The following is a 21,132-nucleotide window of genomic DNA, read 5'->3' on the forward strand; positions in this document are numbered from 1 at the left end:
TGCAGAGTATCATGACCTAGCTGAAGTATTTAGTAAGACTAGAGCTACAGCACTTCCTCCTCACAGACCTTTTGACTGTGCCATTGACCTGTTGCCTAACACTATTCCCCCCCCGGGGACGACTATACCCTCTCTCCAGCCCCGAGACTCAGGCCATGGAGGACTACATTAGCGAGTCTCTTAAGAACGGGCTTATTAAACCTTCAACTTCACCAGTGTCAGCAGGATTCTTTTTTGTACCCAAGAAAGATGGTGGTCTACGACCATGCATAGATTACCGAGCACTGAACAACATCACAGTAAAGAACAAATATCCGTTGCCACTCATGTCTTCCGCTTTTGATCTTCTTGGAGGAGCTACAGTGTTCACTAAACTAGACCTGCGGAATGCTTACCATCTGGTCCGCATCAGAGAGAATGATGAGTGGAAGACTGCTTTTAGCACCCCCAGTGGACATTATGAATACCGGGTAATGCCATTTGGTCTGACCAATGCTCCTGCTGTGTTCCAAGCCTTTGTAAATGAAGTGCTCAGGGAGTTCCTCAACCGCAGTGTGTTCGTTTACCTCGATGATGTGCTAATTTTTTCCAAGTCCCTCACAGAACATCGCCAGCATGTCCGGCAGGTCCTCCAGCGGTTGCTGGACAACCAGCTCTTCGTCAAACTGGAGAAGTGTGAGTTCCACGTTACCCGCACCTCCTTTTTGGGGTATGTCATCTCCCCCGATGGAGTAATCATGGACGAATCCAGGCTGCAGGCTGTACTGGACTGGCCGGTTCCCGCCACTCTCAAGCAGGTACAGCGTTTTGTGGGGTTTGCTAACTTTTATCGCCGTTTCATTCGAGGCTTCAGCTCCATAGTAGCACCTATCACAGCAGTGGGCCGGGGAGCCCCAACCAAACTCAGATGGACCCCGGAGGCGCAAGCGGCGTTCGAGCATCTCAAGGCTCAGTTCACGTCAGCCCCACTGCTGAGGCACCCTGACCCTGCCCTTCCGTTTGTGTTGGAGGTGGATGCGTCCAGGTCTGGTGTTGGAGCTGTGCTGTCCCAGAAATCGGGTATGGACAACAAGATGCACCCATGTGCCTTTTTCTCTCGCAAGCTTAGTGACGCTGAGAGGAACTATGACGCCGGTGACAGGGAGCTGTTGGCCATCCTAAGGGCACTTGAAGAATGGAGACACTGGCTGGAAGGAGCGCGCCACCCATTCACAGTCATCACGGATCATAAGAACCTCCAGTACATCCGTGAGGCCAAGCGCCTGAACCCCCGACAAGCCAGGTGGGCCCTGTTTTTCACCAGATTCAGGTTTATCATCACGTTTCGCCCCGGCACCAAGAATGCCAAGGCTGATGCCTTATCGCGCCAGTATGACGCCAACGTTACTGACCCGGTCCCTGAGTGCATCATTCCCCCCAGCTGCGTGGTGGGACAGGTGACGCTTGCCCTGGAGGACGCCGTCCTGCGTGCGCAAGAGGAGGATCCAGGTCCTAGTGGAGTACCCCCGGGCCGTCTGTATGTCCCGCTCAACGCCCGCTCTGAAGTTCTACAATGGGGGCATGACTCACCAGTGACGGGCCATCCTGGGGCTGCCCGCACGATGGAGCTAGTCAGCCGCCGCTTTTGGTGGCCACGCATGAGAACTGACATTGAGGAGTATGTTCATGCATGTTCTGTTTGTGCTACACAGAAGTCAGGAAACCAAGCCCCGGCGGGCCTGCTCCACCCCCTGCCGGTTCCTTATCGGCCATGGTCCCACATCTCAATGGACTTCATCACTGGCCTACCACCTTCTGACGGTAACACAGTGATTTTTGTAATTGTGGACCGTTTTTCCAAAGCAAGCCACTTTGTCCCACTACCTAAGCTGCCGTCTGCGAAGGAAACCGCTGATTTGGTGGTCCGAGAGGTGGTGCGTCACCATGGCATCCCTAGTGACATTGTCTCTGATAGAGGGCCCCAATTCATGTCCAAGTACTGGAGTGCATTTTGGTCCTTGTTTGAAACGTCTGTCAGTCTTTCATCAGGCTACCATCCGGAGAGTAATGGACAGACGGAACGCGTGAACCAGGAGCTGGAGAAATACCTACGCTGCATGGTATCATCCAATCCGGGTGCCTGGAGTCGAAAGCTGGTGTGGGCTGAGATCGCCCACAACCAACTGAGTGGGTCCTCCACCGGTATGTCGCCTTTTGAGGTTCAGTACGGATATGTCCCGCCATTTTTTCCCTCTCAGCAGTCCGAGTCAGCGGTCCCCTCTGCGGATGCTGCTGTGGCCAGATGCCGCCAGGCCTGGAAGAAGGCCCGTGCTGCGCTTACATGCGCCACCGAAACCCATCGGATCCAGGCCAATCGCAGGAGACGGCGCGCCCCGACGTTCCGCCCTGGACAGAGAGTATGGCTCTCCACCAAGAACCTGCCTCTGCGCACGGACTCCAAATTCACTCCCCGGTTCATCGGTCCGTTTCCTGTGGAGAGGAGGATCAACCCGGTGGCTTACAAACTCAGACTTCCTAGGACTCTCCGGGTGAGACCAGTGTTTCATGTCTCTTTGCTGAAACCTCTCTTCTCCTCGCCCTTGTCCAGGCCTGCCCCACTGCCGCCGCCCCCGCGGGTCGTCGCTGGTGGCCCTGTCTACACCGTCCGGAGGCTGCTGGATTCCCGGCGGAGGGGGCGAGGCCTTCAGTACCTGATTGACTGGGAGGGCTACGGCCCAGAGGAACGCTCATGGGTGCCCTCACGGCACGTCCTGGATCCTGCCCTCATCCGTGCCTTTCACCGTGCACACCCTCTCCAGCCTGGCCCACCTGGAGGTGGCCGTCGGGTGGGGGGTACTGTCAGGACTGCGCCGTAGGACCCCAGGACATCCAGCAGATGGTGGCAGAGTGCGCCTTAATTAGGTTTTGTGGACTGATTGGACTTGGCTCACCTTAAGTGGGTTCACCTGTGTAATTGCCTCAAGTGTATTTAAGGCGTGTCTGTACCTGGCCCTTCGTTCGAGCCTCATGTTTTCTTGACACGTCTGTTCCTGTGTTTTCCCTCTGTGGGATATCTTATTAAATTCTACCTCTTTTTGGCTCCTGAACTCGGCGTTTTGTATCTACACTCAGTACCTTCAAGTTGCACGTAACACTGGAAAGAATTCTGCTGGACAGAATACAGGACTTCATCACCTCCACAGATAACCAGTTCGGCTTCAAAGCCAAACATGGCACTGACTTGTGTATATATGCCTTAAAGGAAATTGTAAACAAATACAGAGGTCAAAACTCATCACTTCTTATGTGTTTTATTGATGCCTCCAAAGCTTTTATCGTGTTAATCACAGTAAATTATTTTTTAAACTGAGCCAAAGAGGTGTCCCCACATACATTGTGAGAATTCTGGCTTACTGGTATGCGCACCAGAGTATGCAAGTAAAATGGGGTAAAAGTGTGTCAGCCCCATTTGGGGTTAGCAATGGTGTCAGACAAGGGGGAATTCTGTCCCCAATTCTGTTTAATCTGTATATTGATGATCTGTCCAAGCAACTGAAAGCCTGTACTACTGGGTGCATGATTGGAAATACTCTGGTTAATCACATCATGTATGCAGATGATCTGGTGATCTTTAGTCCATCTAGCGCTGGTCTTCAGCAGCTCCTCACTATATGTACTGTGTACGGTGTGGAACATGACATCAAACACAATGCCAGTAAGAGTGCTATCCTGATCTGTCCAACTAAAGAGGACAAATGTCTAAACTTCCCTGACTTCAAATTGTCTGACAATAATCTTGGTGTCTGTAGTGAAGTAAAATATCTTGGTCATTTTTTAACAGAACACATGTCTGATGATAACGACATTTCCAGGCAATGTCGTATGATGTATGCACAAGCAGACAGTCTCTAACGCTAGTTTGGTCTGTGTACAGATGGAGTGAAGATGTCTCTGAGACCATGTCCTAATGCTGCTCTGAGTTTAATCAAGCAACATGTGACAACATGTGTGGGTTGACTACGGGTGTGAAGGCGCTTTAAGCTCCACATAATTTTAGTCTTTGGGGACAAAATAGACAGACAACTGTGTACACTAAATGATGTAAACTAAATACACACAAGAGTCTCATATCTTCAGGGTCCCTGCAATATTGTGTACATCAGTGTTACCACAGAACTGCTGCTTGCTCATTCAGTCAGGTTTTTACAACCACTCTGATTAGAGCCCACATAAAGCTGAGACCATGTCCTAATGCTGCTCTGAATTGTAGGAGACAGAAAGAGAGACAGGAGAGTGCTGCATATGAGGAAGAGAGAAAGTGCGGCTCTGCATGTGTGTATGTGTGTGTGTGTGTGTGTGCGCGTGTGTAGATTGAAGCGTGTTACAAGGAAAGATTGGATCTGACCCATTAACTTTACAGGCCACTCATTGAGCACCGGTGCAGCAGGGGTCAGTAGGGAGATTTCACTGTAAATCTCTCCAATGATCTCAACAATAAACCAACGAGAGAAAACGAAAGAGACAGAGAGAGGGGGGGGGGGGGTAAGCACAGCTTGCAACACTGTTCCTGACTCTGTCCAAAGCCAAGATAAGTTTTACTGAGGATGTCATCTGCTGCCAACCAGCCAGCTGGACTTCCTTTTGTTACACATTTAAACGCTCAAAAAAAGGGTTTTGCCAGCTTAGACATGTTCTGAACAAATGGTGAGTATATGTGGGTTTGTTTTGTAGCCGGCCCTCTCATGTTCCTGCCTGAAGAAAAGCTGTTTTTAGATGTGGCCTTTCTGTCTGTGTCAGGTCACAGCCTGCAAACCCAAAGCATAACCTCAAACGGATGGCTCATAGGGGGCTCATATGAGGACACTCTGTGCCTCAAGGAAAACAAAAAGAGCAGATGTGTCGCGTGGAGGTGAAGTGAGAAGAGGGAAAAGTCCAAATGTACCAAATATCCTGCCTCAGACCAGGATGATTCTCGCTCTCCTTGTTTTGCCCCGCGGCACAGCAGCTGCTTGGCTTGGTCACACCTCAGATCCAGCTACCGCTACACCCGCCAAACCCCTGCAGTAGTGTGCAACCATTCTCTAACAGGACACCCAGCCCTCGCTCTATGCCATCTCCCTGTTTCTTTTTGACATCAAATCACACTCTGCAACAAATCTTTCCATTGTAGATTATTAATAATGCATCCCCTCAGACCATTCTCTCCGCTGAATAATTGCTATAGTTATTCATGTATCTGATAACCCATTACCTGAGGAGCATCTGCTCTGATAACCCCATCACTGAACAACCTACACCACTTCTTCCTTCCCCCTCTTCCACTCAAGGTCTAAATTCCACTATGGCCACAATTACACATTTGTTAGAGCTACTTTAAACATAGCACAGAACCCTGCACTTTACTAACCACAACACACTGCATTCAAAATCATTTTGATTGTACATCGTTCAATGATCTTGAAAGCAGGATGTTACTGTATAGTGTATTCATGCAGCAGAATTCATTAGCATAGACTTATGGGATAATGCACACTGCATTTTGCTTAGACAATCAGATATTGTGCAGAGTAAAGCCAATCATGGTAATGGCTGTAGCCTGGGAGTACTGGATGGTCCAATCATCACCCTTGCCTGAGAGTGCCTTTTTCCAGACTTGACATTTGATATGTGACTGCTGCTTCCATTCAGTTTTGTTTTGATCATTAGAAATACACCCACAGTGTTCGAGGCGGACTTGTTTGGTGTGTTGCTCACGAGTACTTGACTGCAGCTCTTGTGCTCACTGAGGTCGGGCTCAGTTCTTTTGTGCCTGGGCTGTTACTGGTTGATATTTGAGCTTGGCTTCAGAGAGGAATGAACTCTTGGTCAGTTATAACTGACCACTGGATGTGGGAAAAATAAAAACCCTAACACAGCTCTCATAAATACCACTGACCTGCCAGATGTACATTCAACTCGAACACTTTTTCTATCAGACATCATTTTGTTTGCTTTTGTTGGTATTTGCTGATGCAAAAGGTCATGGTTTTTATTTAAACCCCCCCCCCCCCCCCATCTCAAGAGCATCACTTTACTTTAGGATCTTCTGGGAAGAGAAGTCAGCATGTAATTGTTTACCAAACAGCAGAAATGTTGTTAAGTTCTCAAGCTAAACACTGCCCAAGAAACAAGATCACATTCCATTACGTTATCTTAATGGAGTGTATGTGTGTGTTAAAGTTAAATACTTTTGTCTGTGTCTCATACAGACTCACACAAACACACATTGGCCACTTCAGGAGGCAGCAGAGCAGAGGGAGTAATTAAAGTGTAGGACAGGTCACCAGGCCCGCGGTTCACCTCAACCCTGAACACTGGAGCTATTCTGGACCTCTGGGAAAATAAGAAGGGCTGCACTCAGAGGCCAACTTCAGTTACCAGGCCTGAAAACATGAATTACTCATAGGGCCAACACAAGATTAGAGTGTAATTGGTGCTTTGCCTGCTCACATGAATCAGCGAGTGCTTCTACTGACCACAATATCAGTGACCGATTATAAGAATTGTGTTCTTTCACTCCAGGTGCATGGCAAGTAAACCGCCCTCTCTTAAACATTATTATTCAATTTGCACACATGTCAAAGTAATTATGCACTTGGTAGGGCATGTGAATGTTCCGGTCATATAATGGGGATAATGCGGGGGAAGAGAGGAGGGGGTTAGGAGCATTCCAGCACACTGTGTTTGCATACAGTGACCTCAACACGGTCCAGATGTTTGTGACAGCTGTGAGTAAACGGTCAGATAATCACATTCTTGTCTGAGTTGCACTTAATCCAAGACACTGGTTTAAGATTTTATTTTGTTTTCATGTATTTGCTTGTATTCTATGTAAATGCCTAAACCTGTTCAAATGTTTTTGAGCAACTGCCATTAAGCCACAATTTAAAAATCGGTCTCATACTGTGCCAGTCAGAGCCTCTTGTGGTTTTTAGATGTGCATTTACTTCATGTCCTTAAATGAACCGGGACTTCCATTTTCTGCTTTCCTCTGTATGTGTTTCTTAATGTGTGTTGCTGCGACTTGGCTAAACCAGAAAACCACAGTATTGTGGCACACTGTTATGGATTTAGTTTTTTCCAGTGTTGCATAATCTCTCACAGAAGATCCAATGAGTTCCCAGAAGAAGGCCATGTTTGAAACTTTGCCACAATATTCCCCAAAGGAACCTTTCCATACATAGCAGAGACGGACGCACCTCCCACCTTTGGAGTTTCCATGGAGTTTCCCAGTTTAGGCAGACTTCAGCCTGAGCCATGGAAGGGGATGGGCCAATACAAAAACAAAATACAAAAACAAAATCAAGGCCGAAAAATCTGTCAGTCTAAGGAGCAATGAGTTACAAGACGGGACACATGTTGATTTGCTGACACTGTTTTTTTACAGAAGCACCCAGAAGAGCTGTTATTTTGAAGATTATTACTTTGTTACATCTGCCTTGAATCTGGACACATTCTGACAAAAAAGCTGGTGGAGTATTTTGTTCTGACCATCACTGTTTGTGTGAGACTGTGGCCATGTCGGCTGACAGACCGAGCAACATGTCAAAGGAAGTGAAGCCAGAGAGTGTGTTGCTGCATCCTCTGGGCACAGCAGCTGCCCCTGAGCAGGAGCTGCTGTGTATCTTCGGGACGGGGGACTTAGGGCGCTCTCTGGGCCAGCGTCTGCTCCAGTCTGGCTACAGGGTGGTGTACGGCAGCCGCAGACCTCACAGCTGTGGCCCCTTGCCTCAGGGAGCTCAGGTACGAAACAATGCATGACGTCTTCTCAAACTCTGGGATTGAACTTTTTTTCTGCCGTTTTTTTGCTGATTGTTCAGAACATGTGTCGCATGATGGTCCTGAACCAACTCAAACAACTGTGTCGATAAAAGTGCTGGAAAAAATAGAAACCGTTGTCAGGCTTTGAAATCCGACTGAGCTAAACAAAGTCACTGATAATGTGTGATCATGTGTGTCTGCACATGTTGAGGCATTTAGTTTTCATCGGTTGTGTAATATGTGTTGAACTATATACTATCACTGAACACGCTGAGCCTGAGCTGTGTTGCCACATGTAATGTTCATGCAATGTTCAACACAATAGTGTTTGTGTATGTTGTGCAGGCGACGAGCCACGAGGCAGCAGCCCAGTCAGCTGGTCGGGTCTTCATTTGTATTCACAGAGAACACTATGACTTCCTGGAGACACTTGCACCTCAACTCAAGGGGAAGGTACCTTGTTGCACAGTCAGATGCCTTTGTGTAACATAGCAGCTTGTTGATTTCTACTTTTTCATCCACTCTGCTGATTTCATTGATTGTAAGGTGCTGGTGGACGTCAGCAACAACCTCAAGAAGAATCTATACCCAGAGGCCAATGCTGAGTATCTGCAGAGGTAAGAGGAAATCAGGCACCACTGTAATGTAATTTCCTAAAATATTGGGAGATCTCATACATCATGCGATTTGAATTACCACTGTGTTTGTTGTTCGTCAGGCTGATCCCTGGAGCTCACGTGGTGAAGGCTTTTAACACCTTGTCTGCTTGGTCCTTGCAGAATGGACCCTCAGATGCCAATAGACAGGTGCTGAATGTGTTTGAGATCTGTTGAAAAAATATTTTGGTTGCGTATTTGGTAGTGCATTTGACACTTTAATAAGTGCCAAATTAGGTTTTCTTTCTTTTCTTTCTTCCTTGCTATTTAGGAATTAATTTGTTTTCTTCCAAATGGTGACATATCTATTTTTAGAATTAAACTGTTCAGCACTGCTTGTCAAATCCTTCTCCTACTGCATTTTACAATTCTCTAATGTGTTAATACAGCGGGGCATTGACCAATGAGTTAAGAATAATAGTCTCTTTCAGACAGAAAAGTATTTCAGTCCAAACTATATTATTAACTCATTTTGAAGTTTTGATCAAACCAAATCCAAGTAAAAGAAGCCAAATCCGAAGAGTCATCCTTGTGTCTTTGCTGTGAATGCCATCTCTGATGTATCCTTGAGTCTTAGATCTAAGCTCTCCGTCATGTGCTTTGTGCTCTTCCTCTGTACTGCAAAGCTGCAGCATATGTGGGTTTTTCATTCATTCCATTTTGATCTGGTTGTGCAATCCCCGAGGAAGGTAAAAAACACACACTGTGTGTGTGTTGGTGGGGGTGTATGTTCATGTTTATGTACGTGTGAGTTAGTGTATTTGGAGCACAGTCAACAACATCAAATTGGCGTTCGTTTTTTTACCAGCTTTATTACAATAAATTTTGTATTTCATACAGAAAGCCTTTCCAGGTAGTGTTCAATCCTCTGGCGTCAAGACAATCCTTTCATCATTGCGTGTGCAAATGCATCAACATAAATGCATAAACATGAAATAATGAAGCCATATCCCCACATGGGGCATTTCGAGTGCTTTAAATACTATGGGTGTTTTCATGCTACAGGTGTACCTGTGTGGAAACAGTGCCGAGGGGAAGCTGACAGTAGCCGAGGTGGCCACCAAACTGGGCTTCACTGCTCTGGATAAAGGGTCTCTGTCAGCAGCCAGAGAGCTGGAGGACTTCCCCCTGCAGCTTTTCCCAGAGTGGAGGCTCCCGCTACGTGTGGCCTTCGGCCTCACTGCGTTATTCTTCTTCTACGTGCTCATTAGAGATGTCATCTACGCGTATGTTGTACAGGGGAACGACATCTCCTTCAGAATCATGGTGTCCTTGGCCAACAAGGTAGAGTGTTTAGTGTCTGGTAAATTAGCATCAGTTCCTCTTTAAAAGTAACTGACTTGAATCCGTCTTCCTCTCAGTTACCACTTCTGTGTTTATCCTTCATCTTTCAGGTGTTTCCTATTGTGTCTCTCATCATGTTGTCTCTGTGTTACCTGCCTGGTGTCATAGCTGCCTTTCTTCAGCTCTACCGAGGAACCAAGTACAGGTCAGACATCAAAACAGGATGCACTGATATTTAGTGCCTGCAGAGAATACATACCAAAGTGTTTTATTGTATCCTAAAAGTCAAAGTATGTTTTGTTTAAGGCGTTTTCCTGACTGGTTGGATCGCTGGATGCTGTGCAGGAAGCAGCTGGGACTGGTGGCACTGGGCTTTGCTTTCCTCCATGTGATTTATACTCTCGTCATCCCCATAAGGTATGTAACAGGTGCACACATCCTCATATTGGTTCATTCAATAAATGTCACAGACAATGTCATAAAAATCACATTTTTGTTGACAATATCAACCAAAACAAATTCTGACAGTTTTGAGCTAGTAATCATAACTGCAATTTCAACTGCAGTCAGTTGCCAGTTTATCAGGAACACAAAGCTAAACACTCATCTAATTTATAAGAAATATGAATGGCAGCAGTACTGTTAATGGCAGCAGTGGTAGTCACAGAGGAAGTAGTAGAAGTAGTCTTAGTCGTGGTAGTAGTACTAGTGATAGCAGTAGCAGCAGAATGAAGATGCACTCACTCTTTAAGAAGCACTTAAAACTGAGATGCTATGTTAAATGAATTGTGATTGAGTTTTAAAATCTAGTGTATGAAATAACACATAATGATAAAAACAGACATATTGGAAAAAATGAGAGAGAGAAAGAGCTGTGTGATGCTGACGTGTCAATTGTGAAGATTGATTGCAGCACATAGAAAGACAATTTAAACCCGAAGTACCCACAAGAAAGTGCAGCTAAATGACCAATCATTCAGAGTTATAATGCTAAACTACAGATGAATAACATATCAATAACACCAGGAGTCTTTTTTTATTAGTCATGGTAACTACTACCTTAGATATGTAAAATAATTAGGCCTGATTTAAATGGTTTCATCCTTTTCTTCCCCAGATACTATGTGAGGTTCAGGATCGCTGCCAATACCATCTCACAGGTAAGACATGAATGTAATTATTCATCTACAACCAAATACATTCAGATCATTTTGCTTAAATACTGTACTGTTTCAGTACATACATGGATTAAACATATATCCGTCTTGTTTACTGTTGCTTTAAGATCAGAGAAAACAAAACGTCAGTGTTTGACACCACCACGGCCTGGCGAGGTGACTCTTACTACTCCATGGGGATTCTGGGATTTGGCCTGTATCTCTTGTTGGGAATAACCTCTCTCCCCTCTGTCAGCAATGCTCTCAGCTGGAGAGAGTTCAGCTTCATACAGGTAGATACATGAATGTTTGTCTGAGTCATACGATATGTGGGTGTCTGGATGTGTTAGAGTGTGTGAGCTTCAGTGTGTCTGCACATTCATAGGGACACATTATGGACACGAAATACAAAACACTTCTTGGGCTGCATCTTGTTTACGCGGACAATCATTGGCAGTTGCAACTGGAGGAATGTGGAATTTGTTTATGACAGTTTCCAGTGGTGCTGGCCCTATTGATTCCCAAGCAATCTCTCCGCCTTTCCATGAAACACTTGTGTGTCCCGTACGTCTTTATACAGAAGTTGTTGAATCACAGATTGAACCTAAAATGACAGCGGTTTGTTTTTCTTAAACAACTTCACCAACCCACAAATTGAGAAGGTACATATGTGTGTATACTCTCTAATTAGCTTTGCGCTTCAATGTTTTTTTTGACAACATGGAAGGCAGCAAAACCTTCTCACCTTTTGTAGCCAACAGATTTGGTGCTCTTGGCTCACAAAAAGGAAACTGAATGGCATTCAAACACGTTGTTGGTCATTTTAGAGCCATTTCTATGATATTTCATGAGTATTTCTCTGAGAAAATGAATACAAACAAGCTCATCGGGAAAGACAATTGGGACAACTGATTATCTCACCCCTACACTGTGGCCTTGAAAATCTGCAAATGACAACCAGATTGATGATTCAGTTAACACATACAGGCTCACAACATTAAACAGGCTCAGTAGGTATCCACTCACGATGTGCCCGTTGGAGGTCTTATAAAGTGCTTGATGAAATGTTCTGTCTACTGCCACTACAGTATTGCACCTGTGTATGCACTAGGCTGCTGAGATTCAGTTGGTGAGGAATTTTACAGAGAAGCTACGGGACAATATTTGCAAAGATATTCCCATCATGCCCATAAGCCAAGATTCCAGCTATGACTGAAATGGACGATTGTTACGTGGGCCAGATGGCTGCGTACAACTTCCCGTTGGATAACCTATTGGAAAGTGTGTTGGTGTTGTTTCCATCCTTCCCTTGCAAATACTTGGGATTGTTTTTACTGTTGCAGACAAAAAAAGTTTACCTTTTTTCCCCACTTTGGCCAATCGAAAATGAAATCAGCCTCACGACAGGGAACACACTAATTCATAAATGTAACTGGGTCATGTCAAGCTCATTTTCTCATTCCACACACCTCCCCTTTACTCAAGCCCAAATTAGAGCAATGCTTTAAATGTTAAGTTATTCATCAATTGTAATTTGCGGGGCATACATTATCTTTCACCACAGTCTTTAGGTGTAATTCATGTGTATGGAATGGGTATACTTGCTTGTAAATTTGCGTGTGTATTTGTATGCATGGTCTCTGTCAGTAGTGGAAATAACTCTATATGTATGTGTGCACAAAGTAGATAAGTGTGTACACATGTGTAGGTCAAACATGCGTCTCTGTAAAGGTCAGTCTATCACCGAATAAGCCTTTTACACAGTAATTAGTTGTGTAACTATGTGAATGTCTTAACTGGTTTTTCTCTCTTCCAGTCGAAGCTGGGATACCTGACAGTGTTCTTCTGTACCTTTCACACCTACTTGTACGGATGGAACAGGTTCCTTAAACCCTCTTCCTACAAATGGTACACTCCTCCAGCCTACTTGCTCTGTCTGGTGGTGCCTTCTTTGTTGATTGTGCTCAAGCTGCTGCTCCTCCTGCCCTGCGTGGACCGCAGCCTCATCCGCATTCGACAGGGCTGGGAGAGGAATGATCCAGAGGACGGCAGTGCGAAAGCACTGCTAACATAGAGACTGTCAAAATGACTGACACAAAACAATGAGGCACAAGAAAACGCAGACACAAAGACCTTTGGCCATCCAAAATCAACAGGTAACCTACGGTCATTGTTTTGGATGGCAAAGACAACTTACAATCGCAGAGACAAATGATTGGAACTCCTTTCAGTGTCTCATTTTGTAATCATCTTGTAATTGTTCCATTTTGTACATAGTATATAACATAATGGCAATGTGTAGGTTTATGTAAATACCCTGGAACAACATAAAGACTAAAGCATTAAAGCAGCCATACAGCATTTTAACACTAGTGTTTAATCATTTCACTATACCCATGTACATCCAGAGTTATTACAGCCCCTAACTCTGAGACAGGGGACTTTGTTGCATTTCCCAAAACACCAGCAGCAACAGTTTGACTTTTATATCTCAGAGTTTCTCTTCAACCTTCCTCTACAGTTGGATTTTCTTTGTATTTTTTTTCTTTGTATTTTCTTATGCTGTATGTCAAGTTTAACAACTGTTCAATAAACTTAAGCACGACTGAACATAACTGTCTTCTCCCTTCCATATATATTTCATCCTGTCTAAAAGCTCAGTCAGACTCAGAGAGTGTCTCCCCGCAGAGTTGAGTGTGCTCACACACACCTGTAGTGCAGGAAGAAAAAAAGAACACGCCTCAAACAAAAATACTCACCGCATGGTTTCAATCACTTTAAAAATAAACAATTGAAATTGTAATAATGAATGTTTATGCTGCATTTTGTGAATCATGTATCTGAGTTGTCTCCTACTAATAGAAATGCCTTGACAGAGACACATCTGCTACACTCTCTATATTGGCACAGCCCGGCTCATAGACTGAGACAAAACAGGCAGACAATGAGCTGGCGCCAAAAGTAATATTTTATTTGTGATGCCAAAAACACGCAACTGCACTTTACAAGGTCAGCAACCGTGGTCGCGAACCCGTCAGCACAGGTCTTCCTTTCCCTCTGGGCTGCCAACTGGAAAGGGTATTGAAGGATGAGCCGCCCCGGCACAGGTGAGACTCATCCTGGTAACGATCCTCCACTCAGCACCTGTAACAGATGGAAAAACAGGCACCTATTGTATGACAGGAGGAGGGTCGTCACAATACGCATATTCGACAATTTCACTGTTTGCAAACTTTGCCACCCTTTTACCAATAAAGTCAAACCTCAACTGGCTCAACAGGAGAGTGGGCTGGCTAAAGCGGCACTCCCTGGCAGCCCAAGTGAATAAGTGATATGTTAGGACATTCATATACATTTGCTTCACTGGACACAGTTATTTACAGAAGACAATTATCTACATATTAACTTGTGAAACACAAAAGAAAGGTATAACAATAAGTACACTAAAAGGCAAAGTGGGATATCAAAAATGTTTTTGTTGATAATATTCTCTCAATGGAGCTGTGATCTTCCTCACAGCTTCATTATTTATTCAAGAATCATGAGCAATGCTTGGGCCACATGGGGAGAAGTGTATAGTTCCTATTTTTCTGTTTGTTCCTGAAAATTCTGCTGAACTTTCACAAAAAAATGTTAACGCAGTTGATTTTTTATTTTCAATTCATAAGCGTCTTTCCAGGTTTGTTCCGATAATGATTTTCAACATTAAATGTCTGAAAAAGTATTGTGTATATTTGGTGCATCTTGACACTTCAGCTTCATGGAGTACCTCACAGTAATGTGACCATTTCAACACGAGGATTCAGTGGAAAGCGGTAAACAGCTTTTTACACAACAGGAATCTGAAGCCAAAAAAATATTGTAGATGAGGAAGGAAACACAGAGACACGCAGATAGAAATGAGGAAGCAGTGATTGCAGAAAACTCACGATCCTGTTCATGCTGCACACAACATCCAGACTCTGATATCAAGGTAAGCTCTACACATGATGAACTGCAAAATATAGGAACTTGAAGTTATTGTAATATTTGAAAACCATTTGTTTTATTTCATTTTTTTACTTTTTCCAGCTGCATTGTTTATTCTAGCAGTTCAAGGTAAATCAGATGTAATTAATTTGTTGCACATAGAGTACTAAAAGCAAATCAAAAGTGTTGTCTTCATGGTCTCTTTTCCCTTTTAAATTAGATGAAGTTTTTGCTGCTGTTGGTGACGTTGACAGCATGTGCTGCAACTCCTCAAGGTAAATATAAATCCTTGTTTGACAGAGGGAATAACAAAAGGAAATGTTGGAGGTTGTAGCAGTTTGTTGCCTTTTTCCTCAAATTTGCTTATACACTTGTCATGCAAAACTCTTTTACACAAATCGCATATTTTTTTATAGTATATTAATAGCAGATTTCTGAACTGGGCAAAATATGTCAGATATCTCTACTTACATTACCAATGTTGACTTTAAGCATATGCTACATTTGAGATAATACATTTATTATTTTCCATTTTCATCGAACATTTTCAACTAACATTTTCAACTAACATCGTTCGACAAAATTACAAGAATTACGGTTAACAAAACTAACAGAACAGAAAAGTAATCAAAAGACTATTTTGTTTTAATATCAAACTTGGATGTTTTAATGATTTCATAACTTGTTAATTTGTTTAATTGTGGACATTTTCTTGACTCAACAGCGAAAACACTGGTGCCCCTTCCACTTTCAATCATTACTGCATTTGAAGATTAAATATACTTATATATACTTGTGCAAAACAAATAGATAGCCGGCAAAACAATAAGCAAACCAAAAAGCGAAGTGGAATATCAAAAAGAGTTTTAATGACGGTATGTAGTGTCTCTATTTGTATAAGAGATCATAGTTGTCACCATAGCAAGTATTTTCCTTCCTCAAAGTGTTCTTATGAATCCTGCATGATGGCGTGCAGAGCGATGCTTATATGTGTGACAGAGTTCAACAGACAGTGGTTGACATGGTACTGTTTCTAATACCGTGCAAGATGACGTTCATCCAAAGTATCATGTCATGTGTCACCACAATCTTTGTATAATATTGATAACGAAGATAATGTAAAATGTAGTTCGTCAACTGTTACACTGCTACACCATAGGGCTGGAAATAATAATCCATGCTGACAAAAAACCTCCCTTTCTTCTTTCAGATCTGTCAGGTAAAATGTTCATCTTCTCACAACAAACCAACACCGCTCATGTGAGGCTGACCGCATCAAGACAGGGTTTTGGTGGTGCAACCGTCTGTCACAGGTAAAACTGAATGTTCAAAATGTACAAAACAACCCATTGTATCTCTGACTGTGAAAAGTATCATGCATGATAATGTCTTTTCAATGCCGACAGGTCCTTCACAGACCTTCAGAGAGACCACATCGTTTTCTCTTTGGCCACACCCAGTTCTGCCAATGACTTCCTGATTTTCTGGGACGAAGCAAATAAAGAGATGGAGCCCCATATCAAGGGTGTAAAGACAGAATATAAAGGGCTGGACTACAAGTCGAACATGTGGCACTCTATTTGTACAACATGGGACTCTGATTCCGGACTGGTTCAGCTGTGGTTTGATGGACAACCTTCAATTAAGAAGTTTGCCAGCTCTGGATCAAACATCAGTGGATCTACGATTATTATCTTAGGACAGGTAAAGTTTTATTCATAAGCACCGTAATAAATGTTCTCAATAAACACATTTATTCTTAGTTTGTGTGTATCTAGTGTATCGATTTCAGTACAAATGTTGCACAATTTAGCTTTTATTAACTGTATTTCAAACCGCATTTGTAATCTACAGGAGCAGGATTCCCATGGTGGGGGGTTTGACTTGAAGCAGTGTTTCATTGGCATGCTGTCTGATGTCCACATGTGGGACTACACCCTTTCCCCCTGTGAGATCCAGAAGTACGTGGATGAACTAAACTTCACCCCAGGGAATGTGCTCAACTGGAGTGCACTGGAGTTCCAGATCACAGGCAGAGTGATGATAGAAAATAAACAAAAGAGCTGTTACTAAAATTTAAAACAAAACTACAATAATTTGAGTTGCGCAAATCAAGTGGGTTTGAAGTATTTCTCAATAAAGTCCTGCTACAAAGGTGTGTCTTCACAGTGATCTTTATTGTGTGGTTAAACACAAAAATGTTCGTCCAGAGGCAGAAATGTTGGATTCTAATGCTGTGTTCACAACAAATACGATGTGATTTTTTCGCGCAACGATATTACATACAACGTCTATGCAAAGACGCAAAAGGATGTGAGTAGACGCAAAATCTACGGATGCCAATGCATGCTGCGAATATGCACAAGTTGAACTTTTTCAACTCCGACGCAAAATTCGTGTGACGCTGTGAAAGCCTATCAGCGTTGAGAATATTGTAGCTGTAGGTGGGCACCCAGAGCTCTACGACACCTCATATTAGTAGAGACCGGATGAAACTATGTGTATAAACCATATGGTACAGGGAACAATAGCATGCCACACCCTGGGCAGGCAGGGATGGGTAGCCTGAAATGACAAGAGGCAGAATGGCAAAACTACTAACAAAGCAAAAGAAAATTAGAAATTAGCTGGCATGCTTGTATTAAGACTAAATACACCCCTTTGGCTTAAGTATTTCTCACTGTATATTACTGTGCTCTGCGTTTATCTTGCTCTATTCATCTGGTGTGACTCGACCGTTTTCTCCATCTGATTGGTCTAACACTGTTTCCCAATCTCCTTGTCTCGCGTGACCTGGTTTAACGTGTTTCCTGGTCCAATGGGACCGTTTTACTTTCCTAAAAGAAAAGGAGGGTCTGAGGTGCCCCGTTTCTAATTTCCTGGTCCGTATGATAAGAGACCCGTCCAGAGTTGACAAATTTCTAATTTCGCAGTCAGATATGACATAATTTCTATTTCGCGGTCCGAGTGATGCGAGACCTGTCAAAGTATGACATACGTTCTAGTTTCCCGGGTGAGCTCACCCGGTCTGGTTGTGCTGAGGCAGTGAGACCCCAAACATGCGGGGGCCGTAAGACCCCCTACCGTGCTGTTCTACGTTCTCCCTTGAACCCCCCTATTCTGCTCTGCGGTCTAAACGTGACCCCCCCCCTTAGCCTACGCTGCGGTCTAAATATGACCCAACCTATCCTTGTCTGCGGTCTAGCTTGACCCTCACCTATCCAGTCCTGCGCTCGGACCCTCCGCAGGGCCGACCCCACCATATGTTTCGGGATCTGTTGAAATCCTACCATACTCCACTGTGGGCTATCTAGACCCGCACTATCCTGTCTCTGCGGTCTTCCAGACCCCCGTATCCTAGTCTGCAGTCCATCGTGACATTCCTCTATCCTTTGCTTTGACTAAACTGGACCTCTCACCTCTGGTCTAACATCTACTCGTTCACATTCTACCCTAAGAGTTCTCTCATGACTAATTGTCTATTTTCTTAGGAAATTCACCACAGCAGTAGGTAAGGTAGGTATTTATTTATTCATATAAATACATGTCTTTTGGGGGGATTAGGCCTGTTGGACCTCAGTATCCCTACCCTCGGTGATAGTACTTCAGGATGGAGTCCAATCGCCAAAGACTTTGCACTTTTCATATTTGACGCTTGTATAATAAATCATTGTTAAATTATGAAACAAGTCTCTCCTGATTGAAATGTCATTCTGCAATCTGTGTGATTATGATCCCAAACATTACTTCCTGGTCTGTTTTAATTCACTAGTTTTTCAAAATCAGATATGAATCCGACAAGAGAAAAAATAAAAAAGTGAATCAATTGGCCACATGTAATGCTTATCACTCTGCATCTTTACCAGTGGCGGGCCGTGTGTTTTATACCTGGGCCTTCAGTGCTGTCCTTCTACAGTTGAACTACCTCCTAATAACCTCATTATGCCTGCACAGCTACGGGCTATTATTTTTTGTGTGTAAAAACATCATATACCCAAAACACTACAACATTTGACAAGTGAAATAAAATGTTACATGAAGCTCAGCACCTATGAAGGCAACAAATACACTAACTGCAGAGTGCCGATACATGAATACACGCAAAACTATAAAGGCTGCAGGTCTATGACTATGACGCAGCATGACGGGATGCTTCGACATTAACGAGTAATGCATATAGTCAAAATCAATTGAATTAACACAATGACAAGAACAAACGCACAAGAACCAGTCACATATATTTATATGACAACAAAGCAGGTAGAATACCATAAAACCCAAATAACACGATCCAACAAATATTACATATATCATAAAAAAAACCACACGATAGAAAGATTAACACAGTATTAAGGCTGCTGCAGATGTAAATACAAAAGCAGTTCACTTACCACTTGCTACTTTCTTTGATTACGAAGAGTTTTATGCCACATGTGTACAGTACATCGGTGCGGTTCAGTTCCAGCAAGAGGTCCTTTTCGATTGCCATGGACGCTAGTGATGACAGCCGAGCCTCCCCAGTTGACGTTGTAATGCGTTCGAGGACTGAAAATGTCCGCTCCAGTAGATATTGGGATCGTCACCGGCAAACATGCCAAAACGCTAAAAATGTAATGTCACATAAAAACTGATTGTCTGTCAGTGTCTAGGCCAGCAAAGAAGGCCTTGCCTGCCCTGACGGCCCACCACTGCATTTTGTACATAGTATATGACACAATGACACTGTGTAGGTTTATGTAAATACCCTGGAACAACAAAAGACTCAGACATTAAAGCAGCCATACAGCATTTTAACACTAGTGTTTAATAATTTCACTTTACCCATGTACATCCAGAGTTATTACAGCCCCTAACTCTGAGACCGAACTACTTCAGAATTTCACAAGTAGATGTGAAATGGGGTTTGGGGGTTTGAGTGCTATCTCTAACTGCAATCTGAATGAACACACAGGCCCGTTCCCTTTGTTTCAAAGCACATGGTCCCAACACAACCTTGAATCTATGTTTGCGGATTCATTGTTGTGTACAGCTGATGCATGTGAAACAAAGATGAAAACATTCAAATCACAACAGCATGCACAGTTGTTTGGGAACTATGTAAGAAAATATGGTACTCTTCGAGCTTAACTATAGTAATTTAAACCAATATCCTGTTACCACTTTTGTAAAATTAGCCTAAAATGCCTGTCCAAGGCATACCCAAAGTAAATAGGTTACCTATTATGTAATTTACAAGTTATTTTGCCATTATTTAATTTCCTAAAGTCTCCAAAACTCTCCAAAACCACACATTTTACGCACGGACGCAGGGAGCTGACTTTCGCTGTCATGCAGTGACATCCCGTGTTGTGGCTCTAAATCCATCCACTGAAGCTGTATATCGTTATTTTCGAAATTTCATTGCCTATACGACGTGCCAGTCATCAGAACGATTGGTTGCAAATGGCTTGGTCTTTACACGAAAGAAGAGGGGCAGGCACTTTCCTTCAACGCGGACTCTCGTTTGCTATTGTAGGCTGTGAACAGGACATGGAAGCTGCTATTGGGTCAAGCGAGTTGTCAATCGAAAGGTCAGAGTGCAGCCGCCATTTTGAGACACAGATACCGGCAATGTTTATATGCAAACTGGAGTTACAACAGAAAATACATAAATAATTAGGCATATCTGCCGGCTAATTTGAAATGATGCAACAGCAGTCCGTCGGTATTTATTGACGTAATAATGTGTTTTGGACGAAATATTTTACTGGATTGGATCGTCTGGACCTTTGCCAATGTAACAAGACCGTTTTCGTTGGAATAATATCGATGGGTGGATTACCATGAGGCTTCATAGGTGAGTTGCCTCAATTTTGTAATTGTTTGTTTGTTTGTTTGTTTGTTGGTGGTCTGACATTTGCGTTGATTGTACCTGCTGTTGTAATTGTATCTCGAAATGGTTTCCATAAATCGAATCACAAGAATCTTAGCTTTTCAAAGATATGTCTCATCAGTACCTACCTATACATAGCAGTTGTGTACATAACACAGATATACACTTAACACTCCAAACGCCAGTGGGCGGGCCGTCGGAGTGTTAACAGGATATGTATACATATTAAATTATGAAATCGTAAAAACAAGACAGAAATTAAAATGTTTTGAATATTTCATATTTCTTATTGCAGTGATGCATTCTTTCTGAAAGAGAAACAGTAAAAGCACAAAAAAGTGCCTCACTTTACTTCAGCTTCATGGAGTACCTCACAGTAAGTCACATAAGGTGACTATTTCAACACGAGGAGGAC

General features: G+C 43.4%; 2 protein-coding genes across 4 annotated transcripts; both read left to right on the plus strand.

Annotated features, from left to right (window-relative positions):
- Positions 1-7,360: 7,360 nt before the first annotated feature.
- On the plus strand, positions 7,361-13,491 carry LOC306781748 (metalloreductase STEAP4-like). Of its 2 annotated transcripts, none has more exons than XM_079274755.1 (10): positions 7,361-7,761; positions 8,125-8,232; positions 8,326-8,396; positions 8,498-8,585; positions 9,441-9,719; positions 9,830-9,924; positions 10,026-10,136; positions 10,837-10,879; positions 11,005-11,169; positions 12,693-13,491. In XM_079274755.1, exons 1-10 carry the CDS (start codon positions 7,537-7,539, stop codon positions 12,948-12,950), a joined length of 1,443 nt encoding a protein of 480 aa, XP_079130881.1. In that variant the 5' UTR covers positions 7,361-7,536; the 3' UTR covers positions 12,951-13,491. The 2 variants fall into 2 exon arrangements, with proteins under 2 accessions (XP_079130881.1, XP_079130882.1); XM_079274756.1 differs by having other exon boundaries at positions 12,699-13,491.
- Positions 13,492-14,784: 1,293 nt separating this feature from the next.
- LOC306782004 (C-reactive protein-like) lies at positions 14,785-17,000 on the plus strand. Of its 2 annotated transcripts, XM_079275143.1 has the most exons (6): positions 14,785-14,849; positions 14,948-14,974; positions 15,066-15,120; positions 16,056-16,158; positions 16,252-16,549; positions 16,700-17,000. In XM_079275143.1, the coding sequence occupies exons 3-6, from the start codon at positions 15,066-15,068 to the stop codon at positions 16,916-16,918; spliced, it is 675 nt and encodes a 224-aa protein (XP_079131269.1). In that variant the 5' UTR covers positions 14,785-14,849; positions 14,948-14,974; the 3' UTR covers positions 16,919-17,000. The 2 variants fall into 2 exon arrangements, with proteins under 2 accessions (XP_079131269.1, XP_079131268.1); XM_079275142.1 differs by lacking the exon at positions 14,785-14,849 and having other exon boundaries at positions 14,850-14,974.
- Positions 17,001-21,132: the final 4,132 nt, after the last annotated feature.

The sequence above is a fragment of the Melanostigma gelatinosum genome (assembly GCF_949748355.1).
Source record: "Melanostigma gelatinosum genome assembly, chromosome: 9".
In the NCBI taxonomy this organism is placed as follows: Eukaryota; Metazoa; Chordata; class Actinopteri; order Perciformes; family Zoarcidae; genus Melanostigma; species Melanostigma gelatinosum.

Coding starts and splice junctions, on each gene's coding strand:
- LOC306782004 (XM_079275143.1), top strand. CDS start 15,066: ATGAAGTTTTTGCTGCTGTTGGTGACGTTGACAGCATGTGCTGCAACT. Junction 16,159..16,251: donor GGTGCAACCGTCTGTCACAG/GTAAAACTGAAT, acceptor CAATGCCGACAG/GTCCTTCACAGACCTTCAGA. Junction 16,550..16,699: donor CGATTATTATCTTAGGACAG/GTAAAGTTTTAT, acceptor TGTAATCTACAG/GAGCAGGATTCCCATGGTGG.
- LOC306781748 (XM_079274755.1), top strand. CDS start 7,537: ATGTCGGCTGACAGACCGAGCAACATGTCAAAGGAAGTGAAGCCAGAG. Junction 8,233..8,325: donor CACCTCAACTCAAGGGGAAG/GTACCTTGTTGC, acceptor ATTGATTGTAAG/GTGCTGGTGGACGTCAGCAA. Junction 8,586..9,440: donor CCTCAGATGCCAATAGACAG/GTGCTGAATGTG, acceptor TTCATGCTACAG/GTGTACCTGTGTGGAAACAG.